The following is a 21,810-nucleotide window of genomic DNA, read 5'->3' as shown; positions in this document are numbered from 1 at the left end:
GGATGGACGGCAGCGATTGTTTTCTTTAAAGTGTCGGTAAACTGAGAAGCGCCGCTAATTTAAACGTCGTGGGTGTGCGTCGACGCGCTTCCTGTCTTCGGACAGGAGTTGGGCTGTGAATGATGAGCTTTAGGTGCATTACCAAGTCCCAAAATGGAAGTGAATTGCAGGTTTAGGTTTGAGCATGGTAACCATGTTTTTTTATATAAAAAAATAGATCCAACTATTTTTGACGTTTCCCTGGCTGGATTTTTTTTGTTTTTTACTAAAACGAATATTTCTACAGGTACGAATACACCCAATCGAAATAGAAAACAAAAGATCCGAAGTTCTCCGAGCATCTCTTCCTTCCCAGTCCATAGGGTGCCTTCTGAGTGGCTCGCTACATATGCTGTCACCCAGTCAGCCGCCCCGTTAGTTTCACAATAGACATGCGTAGCCTGAAATGTAACACCTTCACTCACCATCATCCAAATATCGTGGAGTAAGGAATGAACTCCGCCGACACTGCTCGGGCCCTTTCGGACTCAACTGATAACTGTGGCTGAGTCACCTTCCAACATGACTGACCTCGCCTGAAACACCCGTCGCGCGTAACACATACCCATCTAGGCCGCCCACAGCGCAGGGTTATTCTGGATAAGCAAAATGATCAAGAATTTTTATTCAATTGTTCTTGTTTTTTAGTTGTGTGATTTATTAACTGATTGTTTGCAGTTTAATGATGCTAAATGTTATTATTAGTGGTTTTTTGTTATTATTTGTTGTTCTACTTTTGTTATGCTTGCTTTCATAAGTTAGCATACCTTAACATTTCATGAATAATGCATTCGCTACTTTTGTTATTGTTTCTAATATTTTGCTTATCCAAATTCTTTGAGAAATGAGAACTTTCATGTTATTCTCATAAATTCTAAGTCTGTATTCCTCATTGAGTTGTTCTCCGATGATGGCTTTCTTGTGATGATCGGTGAAAGAAATTTTCAGTGATTGGCTCATGTCTTCCGAATTTTAGGTTATCAAATGCTGACATTCTCACAGCTTCAATGAACCCGAGCGGATGATCAATGCTAACAAATGTCAAACTGGCAGCAATTGCAGCATGTATAGTACTTTCTTTTTCTTCTTTTGGTACAATTTATAGATAACACTTAGTTGCTTCGTACTAACAAGAAATAACAATGTAGACACGGACACTAAAATGCTACGTGAAGCTCTAAATAGAAAATTCATGCTACATGTGCATATGGGATTAAATTACTTCTAAACCAGGTATACCATACCTAATTTTTTTTCAAAAAAAATGAAGACAAAGAAGTATGCATCGAAATATGCTTGAAGTAAGTTTCTGAAAGATCTCACATCGGCTAAACTCGTTTTAGAGCTTGGGCATATGAGGCGGGTGTCTCTAAATCCTACAGACGTGTTTTGGGTGGAAAACAAAATCAAAAAGGCATCTGAGCGGCGCACGTGCGGACTCCGAAATCGGACAATATCTAGCAGGAAAGCCCCGTATTCTCTCCTCATGTGGCCTCCACGTGAGCACTAGGTGCCTCACGTGCCCCGCGCAGGCGGGGGTGTGACAGTTTTCATGATCAACAGAGAAGGAAAATTCCCTATTTTTGCTTTTGCAAAACCATGTTAATATCCTAGATAGGTAGAAGACTTCTATAAAAATCTTATGCTCTGGGATAATGCATAATTTTGAGAAATGAGCACTGCTTGTTGCAACTAAACCTTTAAAAACAGCCATTATATTATAAAAAATAAAATTTGAAACTACAGAAAAACCATATACATACATCGTTGTTAAATGTTAATCTAATAAGTTGGGTGCGATCAGCAATGTGATGTATATCAAGAAACTTCTCCCCATTAATCCTATAACCATGCTTAACAACTACGCAGGCAGCTATTATGTGTCAAAGATTGACTATTTAATGCACAAAAGACAATCTAAGAGTAGAAAAGCAAATCACATGCTAGGATCCAATCCAAGCCAACCCAAAATGGTCTGATTAATTCACAACAATCACTAATTAATGTTAAATCAGAAGCACAATCATTACTCGCTTTGATCAGTCATTTTGGGCAACACTTGTTTGCTGGATCAATAAAGCCATTCTGAAGTGGCAGTGGACCGATGTCCAATAAGAGGCTCCTTCTTAAATGTGATAGTTTTGTTCGCCCCATAGGTACATCCTCAGTACCACAAAGGCTCAGAAACTGAAGGATTTTGAAGCATGCTCTAAATCAGACATTTGCAGCTCTAAACCAGAGTCTGTTGCCATACCCACAAAGGCTGCTCTCTTAACCATCTTTCATGCAGCCTTGGTTTACTTGCACTGGTTTCAGGCCTCCAAATTTCTTGTCACCAACAATTGCAAGCTGAGAGATCTCCTTAGGTCAAAGGCTTTGATCATATTAACCCTTCTCCCTTGACATACTTTGTGAAATAGCATAGGTTGACGTGATCCAACAATATAAACCATTATGTGGTTCTCTTTTTCTAGCCCATAGTATTTATTGAGAGCTATATCAGTTGCCTTCCAGAACTTCAAGTGGGATGTCAACAAAAATATGGTATGGCAGTGACAATGCAGGTAATAATGTGCAGTCGAGAGGAAACATGGGATGGAAGACAAGAAAGAATGATTTATATAACAAAAATGATTACAAGTGATCAATCTAACCTTGTTCACCTCGAATAAGAAAATGTTACAATGAACCTCCATTAAACTAGTAAAAAGTCTGGTTGTTTGTATGCAGTAAGAAGAGTGGATAGCTGATTCCATGCCTGCACTCCCCCTTAGAAAAGAATGCCAGGCAAGTTACGCTAGTTCAAGTCATCCTCCTGAAAATTCTTCAACAAACTTGCTATATTTTTGTTCTGAAGATTCCGAGAAAACCCATATATGATATAAACAATAAGGTTACATAGAACAGAGTGAATGCTGCATTTAACATGGAACCCACATCCAACATTAACGGGGGATGCTTTACAAATAAACCAAAAGCCCCTTGACCTCGATCAGGTTCTGGCACTCTGCGAACAAAATTAGAAGAAATTAGTATATGCACCCGAAGATCGAATAAATGCACCAAGGTTCTGCCTCGTACAAGTATCTCCACAGTCAACAAGAAAAAGAAGCATGTGGTACATAATATAAAAACTCCAATAAGCTTTATTACTATTCCATCACCATCCAATGATCGGGTGATGAAAACTAATATGCTGCGCCACCAACTGAGAATATGCACTTCTTGCCACTGGCCTTTTGCTTCTAACAATTTAACTGGTGTGAGTTCATGTTATTTATGTACAGTATGGAAATAGTTCTCAAATCCCAGCATTGTTAGCATTACAAGTAAACACTTTAGAATGCTCATGCTGTCATTAGATGAAACGAAGGATTGCTGAACCATGTTGAATTGGCTGGTTCGGAGACACGATTCAGCTCATATTTTCAAAATGGTTCAGTGGTTTAGCCCATTTGGCCGGTTCATTTCTGCACGAATTCGGCTCGAGCCTTCAAGTCTAAAATATGCCCCCCCTGCCACTCACGACCCCCCCCCCCCTCTCTCTCTACCTTTGAGGGTCAATCCGGCTGCTCACTTCCTCTCACCGATAAGCCCTTCCTCCAATGTTCGCCGTACCGCAATGAACCATGTAGTTCAGGGTGCATCGAGGGTGAAACCAGCACGGTTCTGCCCCTCAGTTTGGAGGAGAGAGAGAAAAAGAGAGGAAGAGGGACGGAGAGGAAGAGAGGGAGAGGGAGGAAGGGAGTGAGAGAGGGAGAGGGAGAGAGAGGCCGAGAGAGAGAGAGAGAGGGATCAAAAGTCCTCATCTCCTCCGAAAGCTACAATAGGTCATCCCTATTTCAGCGAGCCCTAATTTTTTTTGAAAATTCTTAAGTGCAGTCCGCAAACATCTACCAACTTAAGAATTTTCAAAAAAAAAATAGGGTTCCGCCCTTGTTTCGTTTCAAAATAGGGGCGACCCTATGGCCTATGGAGGAGATGAGGGCTTTCTCTCCCTCCCTTCCCCTCTCCCCGCCTCTCTTTCTCTCCCCCTCCCTATCCCCCTCTATCTCCGCCTCTCTCTCTCCCCTCTTCTCCCTCCCTCTCTCTTTTCCTCTCTCCCCCTCCCTCTCCGGCTCTCCTTTTGTTGGAACGGCACAGCATGGTACTATACCAAACCGTACTGCCAGACAACCAGTACAAGTCCCAGTACCAGTACAACCAACCTTCGCTTCCTCCCTCCCTCTCTTTCTTTCTCTTGCTTAGGGTTAGGGTTAGGGTTCCTCCCCCTTCCTCCATCCCTCTCCCTTCACCCTCCATCCCTCCCTCCCTCCCTAACTCCCTCTCTCTCTCACGTAGGCTTAGGGTTATGGTTTAGAGGGCCCCTCCCCCTTCCTCTTCCTCACTCTCTCTCCCTTCTTTTCTCCTTTTCTCCCTCTTCCCCTCCCTCTCCCTATTTTCAATATGCCCAAGAACAGCACAATGCGAACTCATACCGTGCCAAACCGGCTGCTGACTGGTATGCCCTCCGGTACTAGTTCAGCGAACCATGGGTGAAACACATTATAGCCTGCCACAATACATTCTGTCAGATAAGAGCAAAGCAGCAAAGAGGTTGGTTGGGTCGAGGGCAACTATAATTCAGACTCAATTAGTTTACTATAGATTGAGAGATGCAACATCAACTAGATATGGAAGGCTCTGCCTGGTGGAAAATCAGTATGTATTTGCAGCTCAGATTCAATTGGATTGAGCTATGTTTCACATAGTTTTTCTATATGAACCAATCAGACCACCCAGCTTATGATGATAACCTACTAGTTCAGTAGAGAGGTCAATTTAAGTCCAGACAACACCCAAGGCATGTAAAATGATCAGGTTAACATTCAGCCCAGCTGTTTGCAGTCTAAGCTCCAATAAGTAAAATGAAGGCAAGAGAATAATTGAAAGCACACTGCAATAGAATGGTCAACATACCCTACCTATTTTTCCATGTTCATTGTGAATGAGAATTTGAGCTCTGCTCCCTGTTCTTGGCTAACTTGGCATTTATGAGCTTGTCCAGTATCGGGGGCTCCAGGGGAATTGGGTCAAGGCACCTCTCGTGAGAAGCATTGATCACCTGCAGCAGAATAACAAAGTCTTTAATTTAATGCAAAACATTTTCAGATTTAGGTTGTTTAATATTGTTTAAACTTTAAACTAGTGAAATAATTGTTCATAGAAAGGAAGATCATATTGATTCTTGTGAGAAAACAAGTTCTACAAATAATGCAAGTTGTTGTGAATCAAAAGGCAGTCAAAACTCAAGGCCAGAGCATTCCAGGCAAGTTGCAGTGATTCAAGAAAGGGTATTAACAACATGGTAAAAAGAAAAGTCTATCCTCGCCATATCTTTTAGAATGCCTTGAAGATAGTATGCTCATTGTTCATCATGTAGTAAAACGTAACTTGCAAATGTGATATAGGTTAGCTTGTGCTTGATCAAAATTTAATATTGACTATTTGAAGCAACATTCTGACCAACTTTGGAAATCAAAAAAGAAAAAACATCTAGGTAGCCAAAAAAAGGCTCAAGCAATATGCTTGCAAAGGCCACTGCTATCTGAACTGTTTTTCAGTTGAAAGGATGAACAAGCCACACATATAACTTGAATAAGCCACAGAAAATGTTGGCCTATTCATTTTCCAGTAAAGCTGAATACATGACTTCCATAGTTGCATAAAGCAGGTTTGAGCAAGAAAAATGGTAAAACCAACATTGTAGTGACAAAACATGAGCCATCATCTTACCTCTTTTAGTAGGAAATCTATGGCTGCCTCATCATCAACAAACTCTTTCATGGGATTCTTCAGGAATTCAATATCTAACTGAATCTGCTGGAATCCACTTCGATTGAATGTTTGGAGCCGTACAAACTCTTGCAAGCTTTTCAGGCATAGTTTTACTATAGTTGATAGAACCGACTCCTGTAAGTCAGGAGTAAAGTCAGTCCACCTTTTTTTATATAATATTAGCACAAGACAACTGAAGTTTACATTGACTGGTACGTTTACTGGCCAGCCTACTACTTAACCTTCTAAAAACAAAGTTCATAGATTCAATAAACTGAAAGTAATCTTTGGCTTTAAATCTGTTGGATTATTTTTCCTTTACTCAAGCATGGAAATAAGTATATTTAGAATCAAGATAAAGAGTAAATTGAAATTAAGCATTTTGTATGAGTTCTTCTTCACAAAAGAATATGATAAGCTTCAGCTGATGATGTCTAAGATATAAGGTCATCAGCTATAAAGAAGATGACAGTAAATGAGAAGATTGTCCCAGCCACTACACAATCTGTTTGTCCCAGCCACCCTTACCAGCAAGAGACTTGCACAGGCTGCCATGAATTCCTGCTAACCAAGTACTAAAGCATCTTTTTTGTCTTCAAGCCATAAATGTGTTTTGCATTATATCGAAGGAAAGAATTGACTGACAAAAAATTTTACAATTACTGTTGCTTCTCATTTTCGATAAATATAAAAAATATTCCTTGTCCATTTAACAGAAAAGGCATTAATTTTCTGTCAAGTCCAGGTTTTCCGACATCATTATATTGTTTTGTGCAACTTGCTTATTTTACTGATTATGAGCAAAATATTAATTTGATCCACTACTTGTTTTGATTCTGAAATATCTTTTTATGATCACCTCTTATTCAATTAAGCTAATGCCAAGACAAGGTGTGTGTTACACATAAGTTGTGACTTACAATCAGTAGATTCTCACCTGTGTGTATTCAACTTTTGTAAAAATCTCCATTTTCTGCTCAAATAATTTTGCAAGATGATTTTCCAAAAATTGGCTCCTAGCACGTTGTGTATTTGACCGGTTTAATTTATCTTCACGCATTGGATTACTTCGAGAGGAATTAGTACTTCCTGTGCTGTCAGAACGGCGATGCCTTCGAATAATCCCACGAGGTAAAATCTGTCCAACTTCAACTGCAACAGCTTCCAGCTATGAAAAAAATGACAGGAAAGATCAGTTGACAAAAAGCCAACCATTCATCATATAAACTAAAGGAACAAAACAACTCCCATATGATTCCTTCATCGTTTTCAGAGAAACTTACTATAGAAAATTTATAGCTATTTCGATATTTTATTTCTTATCGACAAGATACAAAATCACATTATCATGCAAATCTAAATCGAGGCCCCATGGAAGGATTTCAAAGACAAAAAAAAGCAGTTATTGAACATAGACAACTAAGCACTGCTCGCTTAGTTCTGCTTTCAATTGCATACATGATATTGCCAAACCTGATGATTGTAACTAGAGAGAAGTTGTCAGTTTGATCCCAATTAATTGGTAAGGAAAGGATGATACTATGCTGCAATCTGGCTAATCCCAGCACAATGATAACTGTTTAAAAGATGGCTTCTGATATCCCAGGAATCCCAGAATTGCAGGATCTACAGTCTCCTCCAATTCCTCTAATATCTCCGTTTCCTTGCCTCCTCCATGACTGGGTCAGGATATCACATGCACAGGGAAAATGAGCATCCAAAGAGCCCATTTTCCTAGCTTTCTTTAAACATATATTGAATATCTTGCATTTGATCATTTTATGTTTCGGATTTTCGACTATCAATATCAACCTATATTGGTTCATTGAGAACCTATGTACTATTATAATGATAATCAAAATTTTCTAAGCCAAAGTTTGCACTCATATGGAACCAGTATTAGGTATACGTTATGCACATGTGACATTTTAGTGTGCAGATACAAAAAATTCTTTTTCTGTTAATGGACCACTCTCTCTCTCTCTATCTATCTATCTCTCTCTCTCTCTTGCGCATGCTATCTCACTCTGTGTAACACAATCATGGTAAAGTAAAAGCAGAGATCAAGTTAAGGTACAGGTGTCGATATAGAGGATCCCTACCAAGGATATAGCTCTCACAGCAGCAATAATCTACAGCCTGCATGTGACATAGGAATTCTAATTTTATACACTGTAGATACTATTGATGTTTGTCGACGTTCAGCACAAAAATGGCTGATATAACCAGTTAAAGATCACGCAGCATACTTTTGAGACTATAAATAAATAGAAAGCCAGATTTTAGCCTATAATTTTATTATTTTGATGGTAACTGAAAGAGTGTCAGAGTATTTGTTCAGCTATGCTGTCATAAGTCCATTACATTTTGAAGAGTAATAAGAACTTGAAAAATAGAATGAAAAAAAATATTATAAGTGAAATTTATTTTATAATTATAGACCATTTTACTTACGACATCTTACTAATAAAAAGATCAGCACTAATGCAAAAGATAAATTGTTTAATATAATAGTTGATTTGTAGTAGAATAAATAAATATGTACTTATGTGGAGACATCCAATCCTTTTTGATTTGATGCAGAAGATTTGGATACTTTATCTTTCGAATTTGAGCAGCTGTTTTGTTTTGGTTGTATCATTCATCTTGTGATTGTTTCAACCTATGAAAAAAAGCGAGAAGAAAGAATTAGTAACGTTTATATGCTTTAAAAGAATAAGTAGAGAAACGGTAATAGTTATAACCTTTTGTTAGGTTGATCTTGCTAAGTAATAAGTTGTAAAACGGAATGACTTTCTTCAATAGTATCCGTTTGAAATATGCCACATACAGCCCAGTTGGACCTTGCAGATGCGGAGGTGTTGTTTGCTATGAATATTAAAACGAAGATGTAGTGTTTCCACAGTATTTTCTTAAGTAATTCTTTCAACTTTATTGGTCCGCACTCCTATAATATAGGCAAAAAACAGTATATTAATATATTTATTATCAAGAAACATTGCTTAATTAAAAGATATCATGGTTGTACCACCTCTAAGTATAGATCGCGTAGTTCATTAACAGATTTCTCATTAGGATTTCAAGATTTCTATCAAAAACAGTTAAACCAGGTTCTCTAGTATGATCACGTATTTTAGTACGTATAAGATACCAAGAATTGAAAAATAAAAATGATCAGTATGTACTTTTTAGTCTGTAGCAGATTTTAAACTTCTTGCCTTAGCAATATTGGTGAATTTTCCTTTTGACAAACATAGCACCTAATAGTACCTGCAGTGTTATATACCTTCCTATTGCAAGTTTTGCAGGAGTCGTACTGTAAATCTCTATCTAGATCAATGTCAATGATGGTTGCTAAAATAGATAGTACAATCCTTGTAAACATAACTAAGTATTAATAGTAGAAAATAAATAAAATATTGGTTCTATTTACTTTATACATATTGTCAATGTCACAAATTGTGTAAAAGAATTTAAGTAACAAATTATTGTTCTCAAAAAGCTTTGTTGTAAGTCATGATACAAACCATATATATACGTAACTTCTATATTGAAAACTTTGCCTTTTCATGTGTTTTGGACCTGGAGGAAAGAAAAAAAATCAAATAAGTATATTATTAATTATTTTAATATGTATATGAATTATTAGTGTTTATCTCATCATCCCTGAGAATCATCCTCCATAATGAGAGGTTGAATGTACCTCTTTTTATCACTCGTACATCTTGACAACATATCCTTTCACCTTCCAATGCTTACCATACTTATTTGATGTATGTCAGATAAATGTGCAAGAGGTACATTCAACCTCTCATTATGGAGGATGATTCTCAGGGATGATGAGGTAAACAGTAATAAATCATTATAAATATTAAAAATAATTAATAATATATTTATTTATTTATTTCTTTTCTCCAGGTCTAAAACATATGAAAAGGCCAAGGCTTCAACACAAAAGTGACGTATATACGGTTTGTGTCATGACTTATCACAAAGATTTATGAGAATAACAATTCTAAACTTAAATTCTTCGACACAATTTGCGACATCAATAGCATGTATAAAGAAAATAAAACTAATATTTTATTAACTATTTACTATTAATGCTTAGTTATATTTACAAGAATTGTACTATCGAATTCTAGCAACCGCCGTCCACATTGAGCCAGATAGAGATTTACAATACAACTCTTGTAAAACTTGCAATAGGAAGGTATACGACATTGCTGGTGAAATTAGGTGACATTTTTATCAAAAGAAAAATCCACCAATATCATTAAGGTAAGAGGTTTAGAATCTGCTACACACTAAAATGTACATACTAATCATTTTATTTTTCAATTTTAGGTATCTCATATGTATTAAAATATGTGATCATACTGGAGAACGTGCTTTAACTATTTTTGATTGAAATACTAAAATCCTAATGAGCAAATCTGTTAACGAATTGTGCGATCAATACTTAGAGGTAGTACAACCATGATATCTTTTAATTAAGCAATGTTTCCTGATAATAAGTATATTAATATAATGTTTTGTGTCTATATTATAGAAGGGTGGACCAATAAGCTGAAAGAATCTGTTAAGAAAATACTGTGGAAACACTGCATCTTCATTTGAACATTCATAACAAACAACACCCCATCTGCAAGGTCCAATTGGGCTACATGTGGCATATTTCAAATGGATATTGTTCAAGAAAATCATTCCCTGTTGCAACTTATTGCACAGTATGATCAATCCAACAAAAGGTTATAACTATACTGTTTCTCTACTTATTCATTTAAAACATATAAATGTTACTATTTTTTTCTTCTCTATTTTCTCATAGGTTGAAACAATCACAAGATGAATGCTCCAACCATAACAAAAACAACTGCTCAACTTCAAAAGAGAAAGAATTGGAATTTTCTGCATTAAATCAAAAAGGATCAGATGTCTCCACATAAGCACATATTTATTCTACTACAAACATTCAACTGTTACGTTAAACAAATTATCTCTTGCATTAGTACTGATCTTTTTATTAGTAAATGTTGAAAGTAAAATGGTCAATAATTATCAAATACATTTCACTTATAGTATATTTTTTTCATTCTATTTTTAAAGTTCTTATTATTCCCGTCCCATTATCATCCAATCAGTTGATGTACTACTACTATCTATAAAATTATTGTAAAATCAATGACCAATAGAATGCAGCTTGTGCTTCATCCTCTGATGAATCTAGAACAGGTTGCATTTATTGAAGGAAGGAGTATTTCTAATAACATTCTTATGGTCTAGAAAATTATGTATGATTTCCATAGAACTCCAACCAGACACAATTATATGGCGATCAAGTAGGATATGAAAAGGGCATACGATAGAGTTCGATGGGATTTCCTTTTCACATCTTTTCGACAGTTGGAATTTCAGAAGGCATAGATAGATAGGATTAGGGGTTGTATCATGTCCCCTTCTTTTGCTATTCTGATTAATGGCACTCCCTCTGAGACCTTCTATTCTTCCATTGGTTTGAGACAAGGTTGCCTCTATCTCTCTACTTTTATTATTTGTGCAGCTGCACTCTCGAGGATATTAAAAGATGCAACTGCAAGGGCTTTCTCGACTATCATTGAGGACCAAGGTCGGCGGAACCGTTCCAAACCGCCCGGTTTAGGACGTCCCAAGCCGCACCGGCCCCGGATCGAGACAGTTCCGACGACGAAAACGAGACCCATGCCGGAGGGGGAGAAGACGAAGGAAAAAAAGAGGAGAGACCGGGGAGGGAGAGAGACAGGAAGGTCGAAGCCGGCCTCCGCGGCCGGCCGGCGGAGCTGGGGAGCCGCTGTGTGGAGGGAGCCGCGAAAGAGGGGCCCGCTCCGGTCCCTGTATTTCGAACGAAACACGGAACCGGAGGAAGCCCTTCTTCCCCGGCTTTCTGGCGACTCTCCGGCCTCCGCCTCCTCCACGCGGCGGCTTTTCAGCCCTCCGCCGACCTCCCTCGACCTCCGCTCTTTCTTTTCCTCTCTCGTTCTCCCTCTCTTTCGCCTCTTGTACTGTGTCGATACGGGCCCGACACAGCACAACATAGACCCATACCGTCTTGTCCTGCCAGAAAATCGGTATGGTGCCCGGTACCGATTTCGCCGATCCTATTGGAGACTACTGCAATGCTCAGGTTAGAGAGTGAATTTTGAAAAATCTGTGATAAAATTCAATCCAAAAGTAAACACCCTTACCAGGCAGAGTATTAGAAATCATCAATATATAAAGGAATCAGATGGTATACGACATTACCTGGGGGTTCCTATTTCTGGTAAGAGACCATCTTCAATTGATTATAATAGTCCGGTGCTACAGTTTTTGGATAAGATGGAGGGAGAGAAATGGAAGGCTATATCTGTGATGGGTAGAGTTACTCCTATAGAGTCAATACTATCAACTCTTCTTATATACTTGATGTCCAATTCTGTTATTCCGAGGGGTATGCTTATGAAGAGTGTCTTATCAGAAATATCTTATAGGACTCAGATGATAAGTCAAAAATAGTACATTTGTTGTCCTAGGATCGTGTGTGTTAGCCTATTCAGGATGGTGATCTGCCTTCTCTGCTTGCCAAAAGTGAGGTATTGGTGGCTAAACATGCTGCAAGATTTCTTTTGAATGAGAATGGGTTCTGGAGCTCTTTTATGAGAGCGAAATACGGCACATGGTCTGCTCTGTCTTCCCCAGTTGGTACTCCAAGTTGCTCCATAGTACGGAGGAAGATCTGCTCCTATGCTCCTCTTATTTTCGCAAATATTAAATGAAATATTGGTAATGGTGCATCCATTGATGTGATTCATGGTCCATGTTAATCTTCCACACCCCTAGCTCGATATCCAGCTCCTTTAGACACATATTTGCTACAAGGCCTTATGGTTAAAGATCTCTTAATTCCTGAGGAGTTAGCTAAGAAAGTACTCTTCATTTCAATTCCAAGCGGTAACACAATCAATGCGCTGGGTTGGGGTCCATCTTCTAAACTGACAATTAAGGTATCTAATTTTTATAGACTTGTTTTATCTAAACCTCGACCTAATCATGGTATTGACAGAGTGTGGAGATTAGTTGTTTATCCTAGAATTGCTCTATTTATGTGGAAGGTTGCTTGGCATCGACTCCCATGCCAAAATATTTTACATCAACGTGGTCTTAATATACCAAATCATTGTGATGCATGCTTGGATGTAGAGGATTAGATAGTTCATGTTATCCTGCAAAGCAAAATAGCATCTCAAGTTCGGAGGCAAGCCCCACTCCATAATTCATGTACTATCTCTTCTTTCTCAGAGAAATCTGCTAGTAATGACAAAAGATATGTAGTAGTTATGATGTGTTATATTGCTTACCATATCTGGCTATCCAGGAATGACCGCATTTACAAGGATGCAAGACCGAGTCCTCGAGTGATTCTTTTTAGAGCATCTGCCCAAGCCCAGGAGTTTACCGAGGTGGTTGCTCCAGCAGAACCTTTGACAGCAGGGGTAACATGTGGCTCTTCCAATGTAGCTTCTGCGTCCCCCTACGTAATTTATTTTTCCTGGGAACCACCACCCCTACTTCCTCAAGGCCAACTTTGATGACAATGTACATCATAGAGGTGCTTTCAGTAGAGCAGTTTTTATCATGAGGAGTGCTAGTGGTGCTTTATTAGCTGCAGGCGATGCCAAGATTTTTCACACTACAGTTCCAATAACTAAACTACATGCTACATGGGAGGGGTTGATTTTTACTATATAGAGATTGAGGGCCTCCTATATTTGTTTGGAGGGGGATTGTTGACTATTATCAGATGCTCCATCTTCTATTGCCAAACCACATCCCCTTCTGCAAAACAAATAGCGAATGATGCGCTCTTTGCTTTCGATTGGCATATCTCATATTTATAGGGAGCAAGGCATGTTGTACCGGTACCGGTAGGCGTACCGGTCACCTACCGGACCGGTACAGTACCGGTTCGGACAAGTTTATACCGGTACCGAACCTGCTAACAGCACGCAGCGCGCACGGCGCGTGCGCAACGCGCTGTGGCCACAGGCATTTAATGCCACAGAGTGGCATGAAAGTCACTCTGCCAATGCCATAGAGCAGCAATGCCCCTCTTTGGCAAACCGGATGCCACTGTGGCACGCTGTAGAATGCCACAAGTCTGGTTCCGTCCGATACGCTCTTGTACCGTCCGGTTCAGGCAGTACAGGCTTTGTACCGCTTGGTTTCAACCCCAATGGGGCCGGAACCGTTTTTCACTGTGAAACTAAACCGGTCCGGTACAAGCTGAACCGGTCAGTATGGGCCGGTTCAGCATACCATGATAGGAAGGCTAGTAGTGCGGTTGACTGGATGGCAGCTTATGTGGTAAATCACACTGGGCCCATTCTATGAGACTCTACAATAGATCTTCTAGTCAATTTTTGGACATTTTGTTTTGCTGATTTTCACAAATGTATTTATTCTAGACTAGTTTAATTTAGCCGATTTACTAAAAAAAAGAGTGTTGCATATTTGTTCAACTATACTATCATAAGTCCATTACGTTCTGATATTCAGGCATTCAAGAGTAAACTAAAATAAAATGTAATCTAGTTTTCTAATTAGTTGGCCTAATAGAATAGAAATATAATAAAACATCAGACTAAAATAGATGCATAGATAAATTGAAGAAATGAAAGAAACTAACAAACCTCTTGAAGAAGCAAATCAACAAACATGTGAACTTCTCGTGGCTCCTTGTGCTGTTTTATTATTGATAAGAAACACCAGAGGATAACGTAATAAAAAGTTAATGATTTTTGCAAAGTTATCAACTTTTAAGAAATTAACTACAATGAGCATGAAACAACATTTACCTTGATCCAATTTGGTGTTGTGAACCTCTTTTTGAGAAGGACAGATATCTTCTGAGTTTTCATATTTATATACTGCACCGGAAGAGAAAGTGAATTAGTCACAAGTTTGGGTTCAGTTTAAAAACCTGAAGTCCGATAGGGCAAAAAAAGTAGATATCAGACTAATGATAATAGTACAACATTTATTCGAAATCAGAGCTAGAGTGCATCAGCTTGTACTAGTTGAGTAAATATAAGATGACTGAATTGTTGTATTACAGATCAGTCCCCTTTTATTCATGCATCCAGGAAAGACTAAATGTCCTTCAGATCACTGGGATAAAACAACTAAACTAGTTGCTGAGCTAGTTAATTTTTACTCGTAAGTCTACTGCCACTTTGATTTATCCCATTCTGACCAGAAAGCGCAACCTAAGGAGTTACACCATTTTCAACACATCAAGAAAATATTTGGCCTGGGATACTCGGTCACATTTTATTTTTGATAGGTTAGCGAGTGACTATGATATATAGCTGAGGTGGCAACCCAGGATGCTTCATAAATGATGTAGGAAGTGAAAATATATAGCATGAGGCCACAAAATTTATATAATGACAGTAAAATAAATAAATTCAATCACAAATCACAACAAAGTCTTAAAATCATGCATTTACTATGGAAACAATAATTTAAGCAATAAGGTTGGTACAAGATGCAAAAACTTTTCGCCAGCTGAACGAAATAGTCGGCAGATCTCTCCAGGTACAAATGCCGGTCCATGTTCATAACCACGGACACCACCTCCAGAAAAAGAAGCAGCTATTTCCTGACAAATATATTATTAATTACCATAATGTCTTTGGCACAGTCTGTCAAACAATTATAAGACTAAAAACAAGAAAACAGAAAACTGGATATCAGTTAAGTCAGCTGATTCGTAAAAAGTATGGAAGGGTATTAGCTTCTTACCTCTGTAATTCTAGGAATTGCACTTTGTTCTATAAAAACAGAAAGTTGGGCCAGCACAAGAACCAGTCCTGTCTGAATTTTGTCCACTGGTATTGAATCTGTAATGCTTGAATCCTGATTTGTAATGTTACTTCTTCCAGAAAGCAAAAGGAAATGTCCATAAAGTTTCTGAAAGAAGTCTTGAAAACCTTCTTGCACCCAATCAATAATTAAGTCCCTCAGCTTTGCTAATAACTCTAGATTACCATCAAGAAGCTGACGGAATTCCTAGAATTAAATACCAAGGTTAAAATATTTACACCAAAATCAAAAGGATCAAATATATAAATGTAAAAAACCAATTGTAAACGTAAGAGATGCTAATCCATGCAATTATCTAGTAAATATGGGACCTTCTTTTTCTTAGTTAACTGAAAATCTTTGTATTGATTAGAATTTTTTTATTATATTGCGCTTTTGATTTTAATTTGTAAGGTATTTGATGTAGTTTTATCATACTGCACCATGCTAGTACCAAATTGTGTCATGTGATTGGGCATACATCACCAAATGAGCTATGCAGCTAAAATAGATATATTTTTGTTGTCCGCTCTAACAAGGACAAGCTCAAAACTCTTGTACCTTATTATGTGCCTCTCTGGAATTGGTTGACTTGTAGAATGGAACACATGTCATTTCCCACATATGGTAATTATGCTAATTATAAAAATTTTCTCAAAGATGCCAACTCTAACAAGAAGGACCTTCTATATCATCTTAGAAGATCAGATGTGTGATGTTCTTGTCTTCATAATAAAAAGGAAATATCTTTATATGCTAATAGAAAGTACTTAATGTCATCAGCATTGTAGGAAGTATCTTTGGAGGTTCTCCAAGTAATGATATTCATCATTTCTAACAGACAAGGTAGATGTATATTCTAAAAAAAATGATGAGATATGCGTTATCCCCCAACATCATGGATACGAAGATTTTTATTTAGACATGGTTCAAATAATGAAACCTTGAGTTTTTTCCATTTTGTTAGAGTAACTTTTGTAGTTATATGTTTGAAAAGTTTCTGCAAACAAGAAACTCATTACAGAACTCATACAATGAGTAAATATGTTGAATCTATTTATATTATCTGAGCGTTACAAATTCTAAATTTATTTTTGGATTCTACAAGAGATGATAACCTCTCACATCTACAAATGGTTTCAAGCATGCAAGCATACAAGCAAGAAGCATGCATGTAGATAAGTAATTCCATCATTTTCAAAGATCCTATGCAAGGAAAGAAACGTGAAGCTACACGTACAAATTTCAACTCTTAGAGTACATTTAGGTCATATCCCCAACTATTGAACTTCACTGAATGGTAGTAAGGGACCTACACACTAAGAAATTGATTTGTCTTCCTTTCTAACAGAAAATAAAATTTATGAACTTCTGTAATTATCATTAAATGGTGACACAAGCTCAGTCACCTTACAAAGGTTTGGGAGCTTACCAGCAACAGATCCATACTGCCCTGAATTACTGCTTTTTTGCCACCTTCAAAGGCAATTTGCAATGAAGACTCTTCTAAACCTTCCTTTGGCTTAGGTTGGAACTTTGTGAGTGCTTCTGTCAACTCAAAACAGAAAAAGAGAAAAAAACAATCATTTGCTTATCACTACACAATAATGAACCACTGGTGTTCTAATTTCTAAAGACACTTACGACGCAGATCCTACACTTCAAATTAAAATAATTATTGAAGCGAACATTTTTTTTCCAAAGATGAATATGCTCACAAGAAAAAGCTTTGAATACACTTATAACAAAGATTTCATACTTTAAAGTTAAATAAGCATTGAAGCGAACATAAAGTATTGTTGCTCATAAGGGAGTTAAATTATAGAATGAAGAACTCGAGGTTCAGTTTGACATATATGCAAAGTTGGGACACCAAGAAGAAACAGAGGTTTCTATCAGCATAAAATGCGGGCAGGCCCTCACATTAATAATGCATATTGAAGTGGAGAATAAGATAAAACTCTCAATGGAAAATGTCAGAAACAATAGGAGGAAGGAACCGACCATCTCAGGTCAAAACCTCTGTAGATAGTTTTTAACAATCAATATGCCAAGAAGAGGCAAAGGTTCCTGTTGGTATAAAATGTAGGTAGACTCTCATAATTATAAAGTTTATTGAAATAAAAGATGTCGACAGAGATAACAGGAAGGAACCCACTATCTTAAAGTTAAAGCTCATTCAGTTATTTTCATCGGTAGCACACTATCATAGAGCAAGAAAAGAATATTCCATTTTGGATCTATCATCCACATTGATATTCAAACCTATATCTCATTTTTTGTCGTTACCAAGCCACTCATTATTTTCCCAACACTTTCTTTTTTAACTAAATATTTTTATTCCTATGTCAAACCACCTCCTTATCCACACCCTCTTTCCTACATCAGGTGGCCTACCACTACTCTTTCATTCCATGGTTTGCTATACCAATTTAGTTCTACATATAATTTCACAGAAAATAATCCACAATAATTGTCTTACTTTGTGCATTTAGACAACCAAGAAGTCTCAAAATTCTCTTAATTAATCCATTTGGTGGAACAAATAAGGAGATTCAATATATCAATAAGATGTACCAGAAGATTGTGTAATGTATTCTAAAAAGTATCATGTTATGCACAGAATATTTGTGAAAATGAAAAGGCACATCTTTGAAAATCTTGTTCTCATATGAGTTATTTTAACAACAGATTCCCATAGGCCCACTAGCATAACATCTAGTTAGTGAGGACTAATGACCCTACTAACATGCATCATCCACTAGATCGATCTGTTAAGCGACTTATCCAGACTACCAATCATAGTGATGTAACTCAAATTGAAGTCAATTGGATTTGCAATCCTGTGATGGACTACTCAAACTATAGTGATTGTCTTTTTAACCCCCTTTTCTTTTTAATCCTGTGATGCCAGCGTTGGGTCGAGCTTTGGCCTGGCTCGAGGGGGTTCAAATCAAGTTTGGGCCTCACAATTAGAGCTGAAATGAATCTTGGGCAGAAATCCTTAGCTTGGCCCAAGCCCGGTTCAAAGCTTCAGCCATAAAACCTCACATAGAGCCCAAACCAAAATAACTGTAAATGGGTTAATCCCTGTCCTACCCCTACCCCATCTCACTCAAGTAACTAGGTTTTTCCCTATCACTACCCGGTCAAGCTCGTCTAGCATGGCGAAGGCCAAGAAGGGGTTCCTTGCTCCTCTTCCACTCGTCTTTCTCTCTTGCCGATGAGGCCCACCCTTTCCTTCTTCCCTAGTGATGTGCCCACCTCCCCCCACCCAATCTCCATGACAACCTCTTCATCGCCTGCACTGCCACTAGATCTTCCATGCCCTCCCCTCTGCCACCATCATTGGCCATTTCAACTCTGATTCCTCCATGGCCTCTATTTCTTCCATTCTCCTCTGCCTCCTATCCAGAATTCTATTGTTATATTGCATGTATACACTTTCTATAAGCCCTACACCAAACATGGAAAGTTGTTTACTAACATCTGAAACCATTTCTGCTATTATTTAAGCTATCTTGGACATGTCAAAGAAATTATTGTTTGCATTTTACATATCTTTCATAATTTATTATCATAATACTGAATTTTCATAATTAGTGGCCATTAATTGTAAATCTGCGCTTGTATATGATGATATCTATGAATTAGAACCATAACTGATTCTGTATTCAGCTCTAATCATCCGTGTAATTTAGAAATGTGCCCCTCTGAGCATTGTTTACATATAATGTTGCATAATTAAGATGGTAGATAAATGCCATGAATAATAGATTAAGAATTTCCAACTGCACCATCCTCACTTCAAACTTATCCTCACTTTCCCAACCTTTTCTAGCTACTACTGCAGTTAAGTGGCTCTGTTCTTGGATCTCTAACAGTAAGTCATCCATTAAGATAAAAATTTAGTCTCACTATTTCTTAATGCATGTTTACATGCTCTAACAGTACATTGTTATTAACATATATGTATAGGTAAATTATTTTGGTTTTCACTTTTCAGGTTCATAAATTACCGGCTTCACACACTTACTCCCATTTCCCACTTTCTCTACATGCAATTATAAAAATAAAATTCTGATTGCACAAGTCTAATACTTGCAGGTCACAAATTGAGATCAGAAATTCGCAACAATAGCATCATAACATTCAGGGACAAGCTTCTTGTTTCCAATGATTTTGCTGGCCTTGCAGCACACAAACTCTTCAATTTTGTCAAGCAAGCAGCTGTATGACCTTAATATTCTAGATATAGTCCCCGAGTACGTCCTTAAATGATTCATAATAATTACTTGCAGTAACTAGCGTCATTTCCCACCAATAATTTAAATCCTAAGTCATGGAAGGTGAAAAAGATTCTCCTTGAGTTTATATCATTAGAATTTCTTTTCTATATGGCATATTTATATAATCATCCATATATTAGGCCATAATCTCAAAGAAAATGCATTGACCAATAAATTTGCTAGATCCATATAAACATGGAGATGAAAACAATGATGCACAGTCCACATCCCCAACTTTCTGTGGGTCCACACCTGGTGATAGCAGGTCACATGACCTCACAAAAGGCTCGCAAGAACAAGGGATGCATGTCTGTTGCAGAGACTAAAGTGTTTCAAGTTTTATTACACTATGTTACAAGTTTGTCAATATTTTTTCGAAATACAGAAAGAAATTGCACCTGAAACTTCAAGCAGAAGATAAGAGAAGGCAGTTGAGATATACTGTCTGACAAGGGACCTGACAGCCTGAAAGACAAAAAGATCTGTCAGCAGAGCAACCTCACAGGCCTGTGAAGAAGAGAAAATGCTTGCACATAAAGTTTTTGCCTACAGTATGGCTATGAATAATCAAACTATAAAAGATAATGCTATGGAGATTTATTGCAATCTATAGTCACATGAAATTTCATTTGTAACGGGTTTCTTATCAAACTTGAGCACTTGAAGTTGCCAAGGTGACTAAACTTTTAAGGCTAGAGACTACTTGAGCACTCAAAAATTGTTGCAATGGCCATTTTCAAACCTCACCTCCCCAAGCCGTGCAGGGGCCTGCGCTGGCATGCATAATGTTTCTGGTGTATACTCAACCAAATTAGAATGCTACAAAATGATATTACTAATCACGATTAATGCATATTTTCCCTTTTCCGAAATTAAAAGCTATTGGGTATCTTTAGTACTTCTCTCACCAAAATAATGCATTTTATTTTTGTGTAAAATGACTACAATCAATTGTAACATCAGAGATCCACTGACCCTTAATTAGATTCGTGAATCTAGGTCCAGTCTGAATGAAGATTTTTAAAATTACAGAAAGTTAAATATTCTCTCTTAGGAATTAAACAAACTGATTGCATCTCCATCAAAACATTCAAATTTTGATAAGCTAATAGATGACACGCCATACTCATAATTAATGTGGATTGTTGTTTTAATTATATCTACATTTCAAATATTTGAATAAAAAAAGAATATATTTTTTTTTAAAACAATAACAAACTCCTAAGTTAATCCAAGTTAGAAATGTTAGCAACATGAATAGCAAAACAATAATTTATAAACAAAATACGACAGATATACTTGTTAAGTACTTACCTTCAGAGCTTATAAATAGCAATCTTGAAGGCTACTTACTAACATTCATATAAGAAGTACAAGCTACTTTACAAAAAAAAGTATCTATCTAAAAAGTGCAAGTTATGTGTATATTAAACAGTCTAAATAAGTTTGGAAATATTAAAGCACGCTTAAAAGATAACCTACAAATTGAAATTTTCATTTTAAGTGTCTGCCATCCAAATTCAAGTACTAAAGAGTGAGAGTGAAACCTCCAAAGAAAAAGCAGGGAGAGCAGCCTCAGGCAATACATTATCCATCAGAGTCACATCTTCTGACATATTTCCTGCAATTTGTTAGTGAGAGATCAGGTAAAAATGATGCAATTAACTCCTAAAGCAAGCTTCGTGCCTCATTAACAAGGGCAATCTTCTTAGGAAAAAAATGGACAGTTTTAGCTCATGTCTGGGTTCTTACACGTGTATTGTGTGTGTCTCATAATGTCATA

The 21,810-nt window shown here is 37.3% G+C and overlaps 1 protein-coding gene across 4 annotated transcripts in view; it reads right to left on the bottom strand.

The window, feature by feature from the left end:
- Positions 1 to 2,633: 2,633 nt before the first annotated feature.
- The window catches only part of LOC103720626 (vacuolar protein sorting-associated protein 51 homolog), a 29,450-nt gene continuing 10,273 nt past the window's right edge, over positions 2,634 to 21,810 (bottom strand). Inside the window, exons 11-22 of one of the 4 annotated variants that reach the window (XR_003388205.2) lie at positions 21,575 to 21,648; positions 20,426 to 20,492; positions 17,171 to 17,286; positions 15,679 to 15,945; positions 15,419 to 15,535; positions 14,730 to 14,801; positions 14,565 to 14,615; positions 6,794 to 7,024; positions 5,815 to 5,991; positions 4,999 to 5,143; positions 4,518 to 4,591; positions 2,634 to 3,046 (exon numbers count right to left, since the gene is read on the bottom strand). Coding sequence is in view for 2 of the 4 variants with exons in the window: in XM_008810427.3 (XP_008808649.1) it covers positions 5,018 to 5,143; positions 5,815 to 5,991; positions 6,794 to 7,024; positions 14,565 to 14,615; positions 14,730 to 14,801; positions 15,419 to 15,535; positions 15,679 to 15,945; positions 17,171 to 17,286; positions 20,426 to 20,492; positions 21,575 to 21,648 (1,298 nt within the window). In the remaining 2 variants the exon portion in view is untranslated. The remainder of the gene's footprint in view (positions 3,047 to 4,517; positions 4,592 to 4,998; positions 5,144 to 5,814; positions 5,992 to 6,793; positions 7,025 to 14,564; positions 14,616 to 14,729; positions 14,802 to 15,418; positions 15,536 to 15,678; positions 15,946 to 17,170; positions 17,287 to 20,425; positions 20,493 to 21,574; positions 21,649 to 21,810) is intronic. The other 3 variants (XR_003388204.2, XM_008810427.3, XM_008810426.3) reach the window with 3 other exon arrangements.

The sequence above is a fragment of the Phoenix dactylifera genome, chromosome 1, assembly GCF_009389715.1.
Source record: "Phoenix dactylifera cultivar Barhee BC4 chromosome 1, palm_55x_up_171113_PBpolish2nd_filt_p, whole genome shotgun sequence".
NCBI classification, from domain to species: domain Eukaryota; kingdom Viridiplantae; phylum Streptophyta; class Magnoliopsida; order Arecales; family Arecaceae; genus Phoenix; species Phoenix dactylifera.
This window is presented reverse-complemented; position numbering and strand designations above follow the sequence as displayed.